The sequence below is a fragment of the Stegostoma tigrinum genome, chromosome 38, assembly GCF_030684315.1.
Source record: "Stegostoma tigrinum isolate sSteTig4 chromosome 38, sSteTig4.hap1, whole genome shotgun sequence".
Lineage (NCBI taxonomy): Eukaryota > Metazoa > Chordata > Chondrichthyes > Orectolobiformes > Stegostomatidae > Stegostoma > Stegostoma tigrinum.
Window position 1 is genome coordinate 20,413,323 of NC_081391.1, and position 17,062 is coordinate 20,430,384.

General features: G+C 44.7%; 2 protein-coding genes across 2 annotated transcripts; one reads left to right on the plus strand and one right to left on the minus strand.

Moving 5' to 3' along the window:
* Window positions 1-752: 752 nt before the first annotated feature.
* Window positions 753-6,970, minus strand: LOC132206530 (ferritin heavy chain, oocyte isoform-like). The gene is made up of 4 exons (XM_059640722.1): window positions 6,908-6,970; window positions 2,396-2,530; window positions 1,127-1,252; window positions 753-899 (listed from the first exon to the last, which is right to left on the minus strand). The coding sequence occupies exons 1-4, from the start codon at window positions 6,968-6,970 to the stop codon at window positions 753-755; spliced, it is 471 nt and encodes a 156-aa protein (XP_059496705.1).
* Window positions 6,971-11,139: 4,169 nt separating this feature from the next.
* LOC125447297 (ferritin, heavy subunit-like) lies at window positions 11,140-14,125 on the plus strand. The gene is made up of 4 exons (XM_048521602.2): window positions 11,140-11,241; window positions 12,467-12,613; window positions 12,785-12,910; window positions 13,979-14,125. The coding sequence occupies exons 1-4, from the start codon at window positions 11,140-11,142 to the stop codon at window positions 14,123-14,125; spliced, it is 522 nt and encodes a 173-aa protein (XP_048377559.1).
* The last annotated feature ends 2,937 nt before the right edge of the window (window positions 14,126-17,062 follow it).

Consider the following 17,062-nt stretch of genomic DNA (forward strand, 5'->3'; position numbering starts at 1 on the left):
CTTCCACTCCCCAGCATCACTCATGGAAATGACAGGCATCTACTCCTTCATTTATCCCTTTTAGAAACTGAATGAACAAAGCTAGTGCAAAAGGACAAGGCCTCTAGAAGTTGTAGCCTCAGTGTTCATAATTTATTGCACCTAGTAACTTCCAAATTCAAAACTATATCCTTAAGCAGATTGAAAAGGTACTCTCCCCACCTGAGTCCCCAAAACTGACATTTCCAAATACATGCTGGTTGTGCTGCTTGGCTTCTATTTGAGCAAAGCCAGTGCTTTGCTTTCAGAGCTTCACCATGTTGGAGCTGAAAAAGTTGACTTGGCCCTTGCTCCTGTTGGAAGAAGGGCAGAATAGGACAAAGGAAACACCTAGTGTCAAATGCCTTCTAGAGATGAAAGGCATGTCATGAAGTGGTACACACCTGGAAAGCAAATGTAACACTAAACAGAAAGGGGCAACACCTCATTTACAAGTCCCTTACATTTTTACCATGGAAAATTCACATGTTCTATATGCACATAAAATTTATGCTAACTTTGTAGGAAGATATAGAAGTGAGTGAAATTTCTATTGTGGATTTTTTCAGTCAAGTTTCCTGGTTAGCTGTTGGTAATTCAGGTAGTTTAAAACACAAGAATCCAAAATCCAGTACCACAAATACTTGTATTTCCATTTGGCATGACAGACAGAAGAAGGCAAAGTGTTTGTCAGAACTAGGTCACTAATGGACCAATTTCTTCTATAACCCCACTCAGCTGAGTGTGAGCCTGTCAAACAGGTACTCTCCCATGCCATTGGCAGGGGCTCCCAGTCTCTTCAGGTTGGTGATGTGATCTCCCAGCTTCTTGATCATCTTCACTTGCTCATCCAAGTAGTGCCTCTCCAGGAAGTCACACAGCTGGAAGACAAGACAAAATTAATTCAGGGGAAATCAAGAAAGGTGTCTGAAAGTGACCTCTCATGACAGATGAGACGATCAACACCATGTGGAGGTCCACTCAGGTGAGGCCTTTGAAAGTTTGTTTTAACAGCCTGCAGGAGGCTGGAAGAAGGTAATTGGATTTTTACCCAGAGAGAGTGCACAAACACACCACTTTCTTCCAAGAAGAAAGTTTATAAACTCACATGAGGGTCAGTGTTGCCAGAGGAGAGTTTGTGCAGATCCAGCAGACTCTGGTTCACATCCTTCTCCATCTGCAGAGCTCTCTGCATTGCCTCCAGACCATTCCCCCACTTATCCTGCTCTGGCTTCTGGAGGGAGGGAAGCAGGAACAGAAAGAACAGCTCAGCAGGCAGTTGTGTCATTAGTCTACATCTGATCAATTAGCTGTCCCTCATCATTGTAGGGAGGTACTGCAAACCAATTTTAATTTGAGGAAGACTCCTAGATTTTGTACTGAGGGAATAAGAAATTTTCTAAACACATTCTACTGTGAATATAGATTCTCAGAATTCACATGCAGAGAATAGGTACCAATGGAAGTAATTCCTGTCTTTCCTATTGTGGCGATGGGAATGATCACAAGGTATTAGAAACATCTTCCAGATTCAGAAAAGCTGGACACTGCTACTTTCCACACCTGCAAAAATTCCCTCTCATACCTTTCGTTACCTCACCTTGTCGAAAGGAGAGTCATATACAATGAGATCTACTCACTATTCTGTGATAATGGGAACTGCAGATTCCGGAAAATCCAAGATAATAAAATGTGAGGCTGGATGAACACAGCAGGTCCAGCAGCATCCCAGGAGCACAAAAGCTGACGTTTCAGGCCTAGACCCTTCATCAGAGAGGGCACTCACTATTCTGGTTCATTTCAATTGCCTTCTGATGAAGAGTCACAAGGGCAAAGTATTTCCTGACAATGGCATGGGAGAGTACCTGTTTGACAGGCTCACCATGAGCTGAGTGGGATTTTAGAATCTCGTCAGTGCTGTAAATGGAGTTAATGTTTTAGAAACCTTCTCTATTCTCTCGGTGAATTTGCAAATAAAATCTCGGTAATGAAGAAACACTTTTGTGTAATTGAATAACTGAATTTGTTCAGGTCAAAGATATTTAGGTGTATGGCAGGTGATTCTGTGACCTTTGACATTTTTGGATGTTAATCACCTCTGAGGTGGGGTTCAAATCTGACCAGGGATGCTGTCACGACACTACACACTTCTCTTTAACATGCTTTTGCAGTTCCTTATTTTAGTGGCTGCCAAACATCAGTGCTCTTTTTTCTTCCAAATTTGAGCTGAGAGTTTGCTGAAACTTTAAAAACCTGAAGAGATGGCTGTTGTATCATTGCAGTTTAATATTTGACAGTTTTGCATATCTACCATTCTTCTGTTTGACTAATATTTCTTTGGCAGTGAAATCTGCTCCCCTTACCTGATCTGGCCTACGTGTGACTCCACAGCCTCAGCAATGCAGTTGGCTCTTATGCGAACTACCTTTGGCTGGCACTTGGTTAGAAAACATTTTTCCACAAGTTTTATACTGGGAGGTCTAATCTCACATTTTACTTTCTGCCCTAAGCACTGGAAATTAACAGCTGACACAGCTCTGAGCTCATTACAAACAACTGTGCCCTACTGCCAAACATCAGGAAAGAACTCATTATCCAAACAGCAGGTCTGTATGAAACTGAACAGCAATGGGAGTGATAGGATTCCGATAGAGGCATCCTGTCTGTTTCCCCAGCTTTTGTGCTCCTGAGATGTTGCTTGGCCTGCTGCGTCCATCCAGCTCCACACTTTGTTATCCTGCATTCTCCAGCATCTGCAGTTCCCATTATCTCTGTTTTCCCAGTGTGACTGGTTCATTTGCAGATTTGCTGCAGGCTATCTCGTGCAGGGTACTATCCTCAACTGCTGTGAGCAGTGTCAGTGTCCCTGACCTCTTCTGGGCCAGATGAGAGATGCTTCAAACCTTCAGATGTCGTTTAATTCAACATCATGGACAGGGAGAAATATTCATTTACAAACTCGTCAAACCCTAAGGTGAATTGGGGAGCTCTGACCTGGAGGACTGATGCTCTCAGTTTGAGAACAGTCAAAGCAAATAAAATCAATTTCACCAATGACGAGTATCCATGACATAATTAGGAAAAATGCATGCACGTACAATAGGAAGTTACTGTTGGACATGGGTTGGGAATTGGGAAGGGGGAAGGTGGCAGACAGAATGGCTGCCAACTTTGATTGACAAAATTTGACTCTCACTCCCAGGGATCTCCACATGGGCTTCAGTTTCACATTGACAGATTGACGTAGAGGAAGGACTCGAGAGATATATGTCCAAATTTCCTGACAAAACAAAGTTAAGCGACAAAGTGGATGGTGTGGATGGGACCTGCAAGTTTGCAACAAGCCATTGTTGAAATGAATGAGCAAACAGCAGCAGGCAGGGCTCAATGTGAGGAAGGGTGAGGCCATACACTTTGGAACAAGAAAGAGAAATTAGCTAAACTGTGACATTCGGGGAACAGAATCGGTGGTGACCAGAAGGTTATGTGATCCATCTCCAGAAATTCAAAGAGCTTGTGGACAGGCACAGAATTGTCAGAAATACAAAGAGATAGACATTCGGGCCATAGACATCAGGTCTGTGCTGACCTATCTACATTCATCTCACTTTCTAGCACTTCAACTACAGCTTTGAGTGTAATGACACTTCAGGTTTTGAGGTTTCCCATCTCGACGACCCTCCACAACGGTGCATTCCAGATTCCCATCACACCATCTGGGTGAAAAATATTTTTGGCAAATCCCCTCTAAACCTACTGCTCTTCACCTTAAAATGATGCCTCCACGTTATTGATCTGACAGTTCTGCTACCATTTATTAAATGCCAGTGAGTGCATATCTATGATACTGTATTCAGGTCTCGATCTATGAGTCTGTGAGGGAATGCAGCACAGGATGACAACAGGTCGAAAGGGTTAAACAATGAAGGCAATTTGCATTGAAGATGAAATTCAGGTATTTTGACAGCTCCTTCCAAAGCCACATCCACTTCCATCTGGTCGGACAAGGGCAGTAGATACGTGGGAACACCACCCCCTGCAGGTTCCCCTCCAAGCCATCCACCATCCTGGCTTGGAAATATATTACCGTCCCTTCAGTGTTACTGCAGTGTTAAATCAGTCAGATTTCTGGAATTCTCTCCTTAGGGGCAATCTGAGTCTATCTGCACCAGATGGACATTGCAACGGTTCACGAAGGCAACTCACCACCACCTTCTCAAGAGGAAACTAGGGATGCGCAATAAATACACGCCCCGCCAGTGATGCCAACATCCCAAAACAACATTTTTTAAAACCTCAAGTTCCTGTGAGTGCAGAAGAACATGGAATAATTGTTATTAAGATTTGAAGCTGATTAATTGATTTGATAGAGTCAACGAGAGAAAAACGATGTTCTCGGGTGGGATATTTTCGGACAAGAGGAAGTCAGTGTAGACAGCAGCATGACCTAAAGGTTAGAGCTCATCCATTAGGGACGGTGCTCCTCACACACCCAATACTGGAAATCTAAACCTTGCTCTGCCAAAACCTTGGAAATACATTGAACATTCAAATCAGAGATTCTTGGCTGTTGTTAAGTAACCCATTTATTTTTTACTCGGCGATGGCCTCGTGGTATGATTGTGGACTGTTAATCCAGAGACCCAGATCATGTTCTGGGGACCCTGGTTCAAATCCCACCACGGTAAATGATGGAATTTGATATCAATAAATATCTGGAGTTGAAGAATCTAACGACGACCATGAGTCCATTGTCAATTGTCGGTAAAATCCATCTGGTCCTCTAATGTCCTTTAGGGAAGGAAACCGCCATTTGCCATACTGCCAAATGGCCAACATGAGACTCCAAACCCACAGCAATGTGGTTCACCCGTATCTGCCCTCTGGGCAATTAGGGATGGGCAATAAATGCTGCCTAGTCAGCAATGCCCTCATCCCGTCCACAAATTTTAAAAAGTAGATACGTGAATGGATAGTTAAAGTGATGTGCAAACAAAGCAAGATTGAAGTGGGAAAAAAAAACATTTTTACACAGAATGTAGTGAGTATGTGCAATGTGCTGCCTGGAGACGTGGGGAAGGCAGGTACAATTGAAGCTTTGAAGAGAGCATTGGGTTTTCTTTTGGGATCGTGGTGATGTGCAGGGACATGTCAAGAGATTAGCACAATGGATCTGGTGCAGCACAATTGACCAAATGGCCTCCTACGGGACAAGGGCAGTCATGGACTGGACCAGCATTTATTGTACATTGCTAGATTCCCCTGAGAAGGTGGGGTTCAGCTGCCTTCATGAACCACTGCAGTCCATATTGACCCCGATGGCCTTAGAGAGGGAATTCCAGGATTTCCACCCAGAGACACTGAAGGCACGCCAATATTTTTCCAAGTCAGGATGGTGAGTGGCTCGGAGGGGAGCTTGAAGTTGGTGGTGTTCTCATGTGTCTGCTGCCCTTGTCTGTCTGGATGGAAATGGTCATCTGCTTGGAAGGTGCAATCTGAGGATCTTTGGTGAATTTGTGATGGGAGTCTATGATTCTGCTTTATGGAAGAAGGTTGTTCATATGGAACTGAAAAGCAGACCAGCCAAGATCTAATTAAATACTGAAATACGTTTGAGGGTCTGAATGGTCTCCTCCTGTTCCCATGGCCCAAACTGTTGAAACCTGCTGGTTTCCCACTACTCCGATTGGCTCTGCTTTGTACATAGCTCCCCCCAGCACCTCTCCCTAATTAATGCCTGTATTCATGGGAGGCTGCTGATTGGAAATCCCTAATAGCCAAGCACTATTGGTGATAACTTCCTGTTGGAATGCAGATTCCCATTCACATAAATACTAGAGCTCATGGGAGGTGGGGTTAGGCTGTTGTTTGAGTTTGCTTTTTGTAAGTAGGTGTGAAGATGGTTTCCCAAGTGTGTCAGAACTACCACAAGGACTGTGAGGATGCTGTTAACAAGCAGATCAACCTGGAGCTCTATTCCTCCTATGTTTACCTCTCCATGGTGAGCTTTGTGGAATTGAAGCTTGTGCTATGATAGTGTTGACCATCCAGACCTGGCTCTCATCTCCACCTCTGATCAGCTCTGCTTAACACACCCTCCCCCTCTCTCTCATTGGTGCCTGTATGCAGGGGTTGTTCCTGATTGGCCACCAGCAACTGTCAGTCATCATCAGTTCTGCCTCTCTCTGTGTGACTGCAGGATGGTCCCAGGACTATAAATACAAGAGCCTGTGGGAGAGAGAGACTTAGTTCTAGAGTTTTCTTGGTGCTTGTGAGCAGGAATAGTGAAGATGGTTTCCCAAGTGTGTCAGAACTACCACAAGGACTGTGAGGATGCTGTTAACAAACAGATCAACCTGGAGCTCTATTCCTCCTATGTTTACCTCTCCATGGTGAGTGCTGTATCTTTTGGGTACTTTTTTCAAAATTAGTAATAATTCACTATATGCTGAGCAAATAGTTCTAGTGTTAATGATCTGTAATTTTAAGATTTAATTCTAACTGCTGCCTCCCCTGCCAAGTACATCTTGATATAAGTCTGTGTTGTCTAATTTGTGACTGTCATGTTCTTTAAAATGGCTAAATTTGTGGGTTGGACAACAAGAATTATTCTATTCCATAGAAGCAATCTAATTCCTTACTTTAATGGTAAAACTGAATGTTGAGGTGAGAAACTGGCTGATCAATCTTGTTTTCACTGCCCCCAAAACTGACCAGATCTTCCTTACCTGAACTGACATTACTAATCCATGTGAAGAGTCAATGTTAGGCTGTTCAGATGGTTCTTCTGCACCCCTTCCCTGACTAGTGAGGGAAGCAAGTCTTTGTGGCATTAAGTAGAGTCAGTGGAATGCTAAGCAAAAAATTACTGCTGTGTCTGGACTGTTACCATCTCATGTTTCTTAACATGATCCCCCAAATCCAAGGATGGGGTTTGCATGTGGTCAGACATGACTAGATTTCAAACTAGCTGAGGCCAATATATTTGACTAAAATTCCAAGTCTCTAACTTGAAGCCAGGTAGAGAAGGAGTAACCAAGCCCTTGGCTTTTAGAATGTCTGGGTCTACTTTAATTGAATTCTGTCCAATCCTCCTTCCACAGTTCTTTCTTTGACTGGGATGATGTTGCCCTGCATTACTTTGCTCAGTTCTTCAAGGAGCAGTCCCATGAGGAACGGGAACATGCTGAGAAACTGGCATTCCAGAATAAACGTGGAGGCTGAATCCTCCTGCAGGACATCAAGGTTGGACTTTTAACCCCTGTTTAATTTTCAAGGGGAAAGCTTGAGGGTTTACTTTGCAAGAAGCCTGTGCATTTTGATCAGCCTGTATCTTTGACTCTGCACCTGCTCAAGTGCATGGGCTGAAATGTTTTTGTTGGCTTTTTGTAATCCAGTGGAGCTTGTGGAATGATCAGAAACAATTGATTGAGATGAGCACTCCTTTGTATGACATGTACTTGACTTAAATTCATGGTTTTAGGACACCTGCTGGGTTTTTAACCAAGGTTTCCATCCACATGGATAGGGTGGTGTTTAGGAATTTAATTGAATTCTAAAATGCTCAAATAGCAAAGGAATTTGACCCTTCATTGGACTGTAGTGCCTAGTGATATTTCACTATCATCCTGGTGGTCTTCAATGATTGACCATTGGAAACATCCAGGCTGGAGTCACTTAGGGGAATGCAACATGCTGTGTGGCATTTCCTTATTGGCACCTGCGACTGACTAGGAAGTAGAATAGTCTAGTAACTCTCTCTGACACCAGCAATTCCCCATCTGGATGGGGAAGCGACTGACTTCAAACGCTACATCAGGCACTTAAGCTCCCAGCACGAACATCACATGTGCCTTTTGCACTTTGATTCTGAATGTTTCTTATGTTAAGATGTGGCAGGTTATGCCCCTCTCAGCCACCGTCAACATTTGAATAGAACAATCTGCAACACCTCGATCAGGCCTTTGTAGCCTCAAAAGGCACTGCCTTCAGTTCTAGTACAAAAGCCCATAGCAGCTTCTGACGAACTAAACCCTTCTTCCAGAATCCAGAGCAGGATGAGTGGGGCAATGCAGAGAGCTCTGCAGATGGAGAAGGATGTGAGCCAGAGTCTGCTGGATCTGCACAAACTCGACTCTGGCCACACGGACCCTCATGTGAGTACTTCACTTTTTTGTCTGAAGGTGATAAGGCATTGGTTCTTCAGGTTAAATGTACCTATTCACCTAGCACTGAGCATTTGAAGTACAAAGCTGCTTTCTGCTCAGTGAGCTACTCGTTGCTTTGCTTTCTCCAGCTGTGTGACTTCCTGGAGAGGCACTACCTGGATGAGCAAGTGAAGATGATCAAGAAGCTGGGAGATCACATCACCAACCTGAAGAGACTGGGAGCCCCTGCCAATGGCATGGGAGAGTACCTGTTTGACAGGCTCTCACTCAGCTGAATGGGATTTCACAATCACTTGGTCCTTGCATTCTCTTTTGCTTGTACTGAATATGAAATAAAAATCATTGAACCAAAGCTGTCTAGCTTTCTGTAATTCTTCAGCCTAAAGCCTATCCAATATCTTCCTAAGATTGTTTTGTCCATTCCCAACAACTTGGATGTGGTTTGCTGACCTTGGACCAGCTGGATAATGTCAACAGGGATGAGTGTCCGAAGATACTTGGATTCAGTGAGTGGACAAGCATTTAGCTATGTATGGGGCAATTGCCCCCTTTTTGCAGCAGTGCAAGCAACAAAGTGCAGTCTCACCAAAATAGTGAGACTGCAGACCCTGTTGGAGCAGTACTGATAAATATGGACCTCAACTCTCAAAGCCAGAGGTCAATAGCACTTACGGTGTCTATTTACTTTTTGAGGAAAGCTTGACTCATCCCTCTGTTCAGAGGCTTCAAGTGAGTCTTTCCACACTTGAAGCATGTATTTAGGCTTTTTTCCTCAGCAAGTGACTTCCCTTACACTACATCTTGCAGGAAGCAAGTCTTTTTTTATTTGAAAGGCAAAGACCACTTATATCACTCACTTGTGCCTTAATTTAAAAAGATAACAGCTTCTACTCTGCAAGTCTGTTGTTAGAAGGTCAGAGGGTGGGGGTTTTTTCAACTACTGGTTAAATCTGGAGCTAGTAGGAAAGGGGAGAGATGTCCTGGTTTGTCTCAAGGTCTGTCCTTGCTCCAGTGGTAGTTAATTCATTCACTTTGGTTATCGCCACTTTTCCATGTTTCCTGATGAGGTGAGCCAGTACATCCTGATGCCAGCGCAACAGAATTGTCATACTGTAGAAGATGGCCAATCAGACTGTCTTATTTGCACAAAGTCTCTCAGCACTTACCCTTTCTGTGAATATTCTACCTTTCCCAATAAACTGGCAAGTTGTTCCTGTTTAATTGCCCAGTGCCTCTTGAACACTGCCAATAAACCTCCCTCTGCCACACCGAAACCAGATGGCACTAATAAAGCAAATAGACAATATTGACCAGCAGAATTTAATCTGAGGAAGAGTACTTCAGACCAAGACACAGAAAGCAGTGTGTTCTGAAATAATGGAGAGCAAGGAGCTAAATAGGCGCAGAGTGTGTTTGGGGATCTGCATGCAGAAATTTTTAATCTCTTGTAGAGAGGAAGGGAGATGCAATTAAAATGCTAATTGCATTTTAATGTTCATTGCAAGGCTGTGGAGCTGGAATATAAATCATTGGATCCCTACAGTGTGGAACTAGGCCATTCAGCCCATACTGATCCTCTGAAGAGCATTGCACCCAGGCTAACCCCACATTTCCCCATGGCTAACCTGCTTGCTAAAGGCAACATAGCACGGCCCGTCCACCTTATGTGCACATCTTTAGACTGTGGGAAGAACCCGGAGCTCCCAGAGCGGACCCACACAGCCCCAGGGAGAATGCACAAACGGCCACTCGAAGATGGGATTGAACCCAGGTCTGCGGCGCTCCGGGGCAGTAGTACAAATCACCGAGCCACCAGAAAGGTTGTGCTACTCTGGTGGAAAGTGTAGGGTGAACCCCACCTGGAGAACAGTATTCAGTTCTGATATATCGGCCTTGGAGCAAGTGTTTTTGAAATGATTTCAGGGAGGAGAATGTCACTGGCAAGACCAAGCCCTGTTGCTCCTCTCTCACTGCCCTTGAATCAAAAGGTTTCTGACCATCTCAGAGGCAAGTTAGGAGTCAGTGATATTGCTGTGGGTCTGTAGTCATATACAGGCCGTGGAGTCCATTTCCTTCCCTGAAAGATATCAGTGAACCAGATTGATTTCCAAGGCAATCAATGATAGTTTTCTTCAGTTCATTCATGGGACGAGGGCATTGCTGACTAAGGTCAGCACTTATTGCCCTCGTGGTGTTAATCCGAGCCTCTCTGTGACTAGCTCAGCAACAACACCATCGTCGCGCTACAGTGCGCATTCACCAGAACGATCCCAGGACTAACAGGCTTAAATTGTGAGGACAATTTGCAAAGAGTGTACTTGCATTCACTTGGGTAATGAAGATTTAGGGCTGACTACAATTGGAGTTTGGAAAATAACAATCGGGTTTGAGGAGCCAGAGGGAGAGAAATTATTTTAGCGTGACCAAGAAGTACAATGCCATCATTATGCTGTGGCCATCTAGGGCAGGTGCCAGGAATCATTTCCTCAGGAAAAGGATTCAGAACTCTGCAATCTTTTTCCCAGAAATATTGGGAACAAATAAACTGCTCAGATGTGAGACTGTTGGATGTTTGTTCGTTCATGGTGTGACAGGAACACAGGACCAATGTAGGAAGAGCGTAAGGAAGCAACAGACCAGGCTTGATACAATTAGGTGGCAGGACAGGGCAGAACATCCACCTCCTGTTCATCAGCGACAATCACTGAATGTTCCAAATATGCCTCAGTTCCAAAGCTCTGATTGGCTCTGGGGATCTCATTCCACCCCATGCCCTTCATTGGCTCCTGCATTCATGGAGATGCCTGATTGGCTATCAGTGATTGTCAATCATCATTGGTGATGTCATTCCCTGGTTGAGTGCAGGATGTTCCAGGAGGTTAAATCCAAGAGCTTGTGGCTGAGAGGCTTAGTTCTGGAGTTGCCCAGGTGAAAGTGAGCAGGAATAGTGACAATGGCCTCCCAAGTGTGTCAGAACTACCACAAGGACTGTGAGGATGCTGTTAACAAGCAGATCAACCTGGAGCTCTATTCCTCCTATGTTTACCTCTCCATGGTGAGCCTAGTAATTTTGAAGGTCAATTCTTTTTATCTTGCTTCTCATTCCACTCTGCCCCACTGAGGTTGTCTGGGGTGGGCAATATGTCAGTCATGTTGATGCCCCATGTGTTTCAGTTAATGTGTTAAAACAATATCTTAAGTCAACAAATTAGCTTTGGAATGTTTGGAATTTTTCTATCAAACTCATCCACTTGCGTGATTAAGGATTCTTGGTTGCCTTGTTAACTGATTTGCTTTATATTCTGTAACTTTGTTTTATTCTGAAGTGGTTTATGTTGGAACTAAATCCAAGATTCCTTACATTTTCCTGTGGATGACTTTCATAATGCATAAACCTGAACAAACTTCCTTAGAATTGATTTAAAGATAATTGGGTGACTCATTTGTGAAACCAACTGAGCCCTTTTCTACCTGTATCTAAATGAGCATATTCCTGTTGTGTTGGCCTTCATGCTAGGTTGGTCCATGATAGTCAGATAATGGAAACTGTAGATGCTGGAGAATTGAAGATAATGAAGTGTGAAGCTAGATGAACACAGCAGGCCAAGCAGCATCTCAGGTGCACCACAGCTGACATCTTGGGCCAACACCCCCTGATGAAAGGTCTAGGCCTGAAACATCAGCTTTTGTGCTCCTGAGATGCTGTGTGGCTTGCTGTGTTCATCCAGCTTTGCACTTCATCATCCATGATGGTGCTTAGATTATTGCTTATGTTACTGTATTGAAGTCAAGGGATTTTTGTCACCACTGACTTTAGGTGACCAAGGGCTTTTGGTGACAGGGTCTCTGACATCACTTGGGTTGAGGATAAAATTCAGGTTTCTAGCGTTGGGGTTGTGTCCCTTCTCATGAGATCTGGGAAGTAATGGCTACTGAGGTGTTTAGTGCAAGTTGCAACATTAGCTCCTATGTTAATTCCCTCCCTTCTGAGGGGTTGTGCCTCCTTTCCCCTACACTCAAATGGCAGTCACAGTTGGAGAAGACAATGCAGGATCCAAATCCAAGCTTCTCACCAAAGGTCATCAAAAACATGACCTTGACCTTCATAAATTATGATCTCTAGTTCTGAACTCTACTGCCTCAACCTGTTCTTCCCTTGTCTAGGCCATTTGTACACAACCTTATTGAAGCTGAAAATAAGCCATACAGGCTCTGTGGCACTTCTCAATGCATGAGATTTGGAGCTTGCCTGATTCTGTTGTCTTCTCTTCTCCCCACAGTTCTCTTACTTTGACCGGGATGACGTTTCCCTGCATCACTTTGCTGAGTTCTTCAAGGAGCAGTCACATGAGGAACGGGAACACGCTGAGAAACTGATGGCATTCCAGAATAAACGTGGAGGCCAAGTCCTCCTGCAGAACATAAAGGTTGGTGAAGCCTCCTACATTACAGCTACCTGAACTAGACATAGATTTGATGCTTGAATTCAGCTGGTGTAATGCTATATGGTGCACTAGTTCCTAGTTGCAGTCTCATCTCATTATATTGCACTTCATTATTCACATGGGTGAAGCATCTCCTTTTTCGCTTCCCTCCAGAAGCCAGAGCAGGATGAGTGGGGCAATGGTCTGGAGGCAATGCAGAGAGCTCTGCAGATGGAGAAGGATGTGAACCAGAGTCTGCTGGATCTGCACAAACTCGCCTCTGGCCACACGGACCCTCATGTGAGTTCTTTATTCCTGTTTCACCCAAGTGATGGAAGTTTTGTTAAAATGACTGAGTGTACTTCTATCTCCCCTACGTGGCTGTTCAGCCTTTACATTAATATCTTTTACCTGAGAACGCTGCTTCACAAACCCTTCACTTTAAGTAGGCCACTCAGCCCATCAAGTTTCTTTAGCCATTCTGATCATGGTTGATCTGAATCCTCCTCATTCAAGGGGATAAGGCTGGAAAGTGAAGGATTTCTGAATTTAACTGTCTCAGCCTTTATGCTTGAATTACCTGACCCCCAACAACCCTCTGCAGCCAAGAATTCCATGGGTTCCCTCGAGCCTTCAGCTCTCACTCCGTGGAATCCTCTCTTTTAGAGAGGTCTCCTTTCCATTCTGTGCTGAGTGCAGGCTTCACTGTTTCCCTTAAAACAAACCATCTGTCCCCAGGGTCACATGACAGCTAAGTTGCCATCCTGAATGTTCCCCTTATCTGGACGGCGGCTAAATGATAGATGACGGTCTTCTCTTCCATGTCCTACCCTAACACTATGGGGTCTCATCTTGTCTGAGTGTACAGTCTCTCCAGACATTGGACCCTGTGTTTAAGTGAGTTTCCTTGATGACAAGGAAAAATCCAGCTTGCTGAACTGTGAAGGGAATGTTTGCTTTGCTTTTAGCTTGGTTTTTTATGCTGATCCTGAACAAAAACAATTGGGAGCCCCATATGTAGAGATGTTCAGATAGAAATGGAGAATGTGTGCTCCTCCTGCATTTTTGAAAATCACTGGGAGTGGGGCTGTGGCTTTAGGACATGAAAGAAAAATTGGCTTCAATCAATTCTTCCTCACCCCCACCCGCTCCCTAAGAGCAAGTGCTTATTCCATGGATCTGAAGCTTAATTTGTGCAATTTAAAAATAGTGACTTGTCACACAGTAAATTTCACTTCTCCTCAGCTAGAAGTGTTTGCATCATGACTTGCCTGAATCAATTGGAGGTGTTGGGGGAGGGGAAGGCACTTAAAATTCCAATTGTCAGTTCCCCTCCACACTAACCAGCTCTGCACCTGACTGTTCCAGCTGTGTGACTTCGTGGAGAGGCACTACTTGGATGAGCAAGTGAAGATGATCAAGAAGCTGGGAGATCACATCACCAACCTGAAGAGACTGGGAGCCCCTGACAATGGCATGGGAGAGTACCTGTTTGACAGGCTCACACTCAGCTGAATGGGGTTATAGAGGAAATTTGTCCATTCGTGACCTAATTTTGATGACCGCTTTGCCTTTTACTGTCTGCCATTCTAAATGGAAATACAAGTATTTGTGGAACTGGATTTTGGATCTTTGTTTTTTAAACAACCTAAATTACCAACAGCTAACCAGGAAACTTGATGGAAAAAATCCACAATAGAAATTTCACACACTTCAATATCTTCCTCCCAAGCTAGCATAAATTTTATGCACATACAGAACATAGACTTTTTCATGGCAAATTTGTAAATGAGGTGTTTCCCCTTTCCTTTTCAGTGTTACATTAGCCTTCCAGGTGTGTACCACTTCGTGACATGGCTTTCTTCTCTGGATGACATTAGACACTAGGTGCTTCCTCTGCCCTTCTTCCAACAGCAGCAAGGGTCAAGTGAACTCTTTCTAAGTTTGCAGACTGCAAAGGCTGCCCCCATCTGCAGCTTGTGGATTTGTTTTGTTTCTTTTGGGGACTGAGGTTTAGCAGATGAATGATTTAAAGGAAGCAGAGTTGGATTCCAAGCATTTTTTGTCTTCCTTCTTTCTTTGTCAACAACTGCCCCCTCTTTTCCCCCTGATTTCTCACTACTTCTTAACTCCTCCTACCCTTCCATGCCTCCCAATAGCTTTATATACACAGCAGCTGATCATTGTTTGGGTCACTTCTTCCCCTCTTGTTTGTCTGAAGTGAGGCTCTCAGCGGAACAGGGTACAGAAATTGCTGTGGAGGAGAGGTCCTATTTGCGAACTCTTTCAGCTCCAACATTGTTAAGCTCTCGATGAATAGAAGCCAAGCAACATAGACAGCATGTATTTGGAAATGGCCATTTAGGGGACTTGGGTTGGGAGTGGATCTTTTAAATCTGCTTAAGAAATAGTTTTGAAATTTAGAAATTAGTAGGTGCAATAAATTATGAACACGGAGAAGAGGCTACAACTTCTAGATGCATTGTCCTTTTGCATCAGCTTTCATTCCATTTCCAAATGGGATAAGTGAAGGAGTAGACACCTGGCATTTCCATGAGTGATGCGGGGGAGTGGAGGACAGGAAGTAATGGAGATGAGTAGAAAATTGCATAATAGATGGATGAATGTGATACTTCTGGGACATCCATGCCAGATCTCCTCAAAAGGAAAATCACTTTATTATCCAGCACGAGTATTTGAAAGAGTTAGGCGAGAGGCCTGTTGTTTGTTTGTGTGGTGTACATGGGCTTCCTAAAGATATGTAATGCAGTGCCACACCATAGATTTTGTGACCAATGTTAAAGCCCCTGTAATGAATGGCAGCGCAGTGACAGGGATATGGAGTTGGCTGCATTACTGGAAACACAAGTGATGGCTAATGGATGGTCTTTAGACGAGGGGGATGGTTTGTGGAGGAGATCCACAGGTTGTCGGGAGGGGGATGGGGACCTGCCAGGCTTTTTCAAAAGTAAATGAATGACTAAGACCTTGGTATAAAGGACACAATTTCAGAATTTGTACATGATAAGAAACTTAGTGTGAGGATCATGGTGTAGAACCTCAAATGGTCACAGACATTTGGTGGAATTGGCAAGCAAGTGGCAGATGAAGTTCAAAGCAGGAAAAAGTGGTGGGAAAGGCATGTAGAGACAATACAAAATAAAAGGTGCATTTCTAAAGAGGTTGCAGGAGTGAGTGAACTGCATGGTGTAATGGCATTACATCATTGAAAGTGGAAGGACCATCTCCAACACATCCCTCACCTTCCGGAAGCTTCTGTCTCCATCGCAGGCAACTGCCGACAAACCGAGGTGGATTCGAAATTGACAGACTCCCACAGCTACCAGGAATACGCCTCCTACAACCCACCTTCCTGCAAAAACTCCATCCCCTATTCCCAATTCCTTTTGCCTCTTCCCCCATCTGCTCCAAGGAGAGGCATTCCACTCCTGCACGTCCAACATGTCCTCGTTCTTCCAGGACTGCCACTTCCCTCTTGCAGTGGGTGAGATGTCCTCAATCGTGTTTCCCGCAACTCATCCCTGACACACCACCCTCGTAATAAGTTCCCCAAGAGGATCCCCCCTAGTCCTCACATACCACCCTTCTAACCTCGGGATATAACGCATCGTACTCTGACACTTCCACCATCTACAATCCATCTCCACCATCGAAGACATTTTTCTATCCCCACCATTGTCTGCTTTCGGACAGACCATTCTCTCTGCGACGCCCTTGTCCGCTCCACACTCCCGTCCAACCCCACCACACCCAGCACTTTCTGCTACAACCACAGGAAGTGCTACACCTGCCCCCACACCACCTCCCTCACCCCCATCCCAGGCCCCAAGATGACTTTCCATATCAAGCAGATGTTCACCTGCACGTCCGCCAATGTGGTATACTGCATCTGCCGTACACGGCGTGGCTTCCTCTACATTGGGGAAACTCAGCGGAGGCTTGGGGTCCGCTTTGCAGAACACCTATGCTCAGTTTGCGGTAAACAACTGCACCTCCCAGTCGTGAACGATTTCAACTCCCCCTCCACTTCCTGAGACAACATGTCCATCATGGGCTTCCTGCAGTGCCATAACGATGCCACCCGTAGGTTGCAGGAACAGCAACTCGTATTCCGCTTGGGAACTCTGCAGCCCAATGGTATCAATGTGGATTTCACCAGCTTCAAAATCTCCCCTCCTCCCACTGCATCCCAAAACCAGCCCAGCTCGTCCCAGCCTCCATAACCTGTTCTTCCTCTCACCTAGCCCCTCCTCCTACCTCAAGCCTCACCTGGCCCCTTTGACCTGTCCATCCTCCCCGGACTGACCTATCCCCTCCCTACCTCCTCACCCATACTCTCCTCTCCACCTACCTTCTCCTCTATCCATCTTCGATCCGCCTACCCTTCTCTCCCTATTTATTTCAGAATCCTCTCCCCATCCCCCTTTTCTG

Coding starts and splice junctions, on each gene's coding strand:
- LOC132206530 (XM_059640722.1), bottom strand. CDS start 6,970: ATGTCTGACCACATGCAAACCCCATCCTTGGATTTGGGGGATCATGTT. Junction 2,531..6,907: donor ATGTTAAGAAACATGAGATG/GTAACAGTCCAG, acceptor GTTAATTTCCAG/TGCTTAGGGCAGAAAGTAAA. Junction 900..1,126: donor CTGGCAACACTGACCCTCAT/GTGAGTTTATAA, acceptor CTTGTCTTCCAG/CTGTGTGACTTCCTGGAGAG.
- LOC125447297 (XM_048521602.2), top strand. CDS start 11,140: ATGGCCTCCCAAGTGTGTCAGAACTACCACAAGGACTGTGAGGATGCT. Junction 11,242..12,466: donor CCTATGTTTACCTCTCCATG/GTGAGCCTAGTA, acceptor TTCTCCCCACAG/TTCTCTTACTTTGACCGGGA. Junction 12,911..13,978: donor CTGGCCACACGGACCCTCAT/GTGAGTTCTTTA, acceptor TGACTGTTCCAG/CTGTGTGACTTCGTGGAGAG.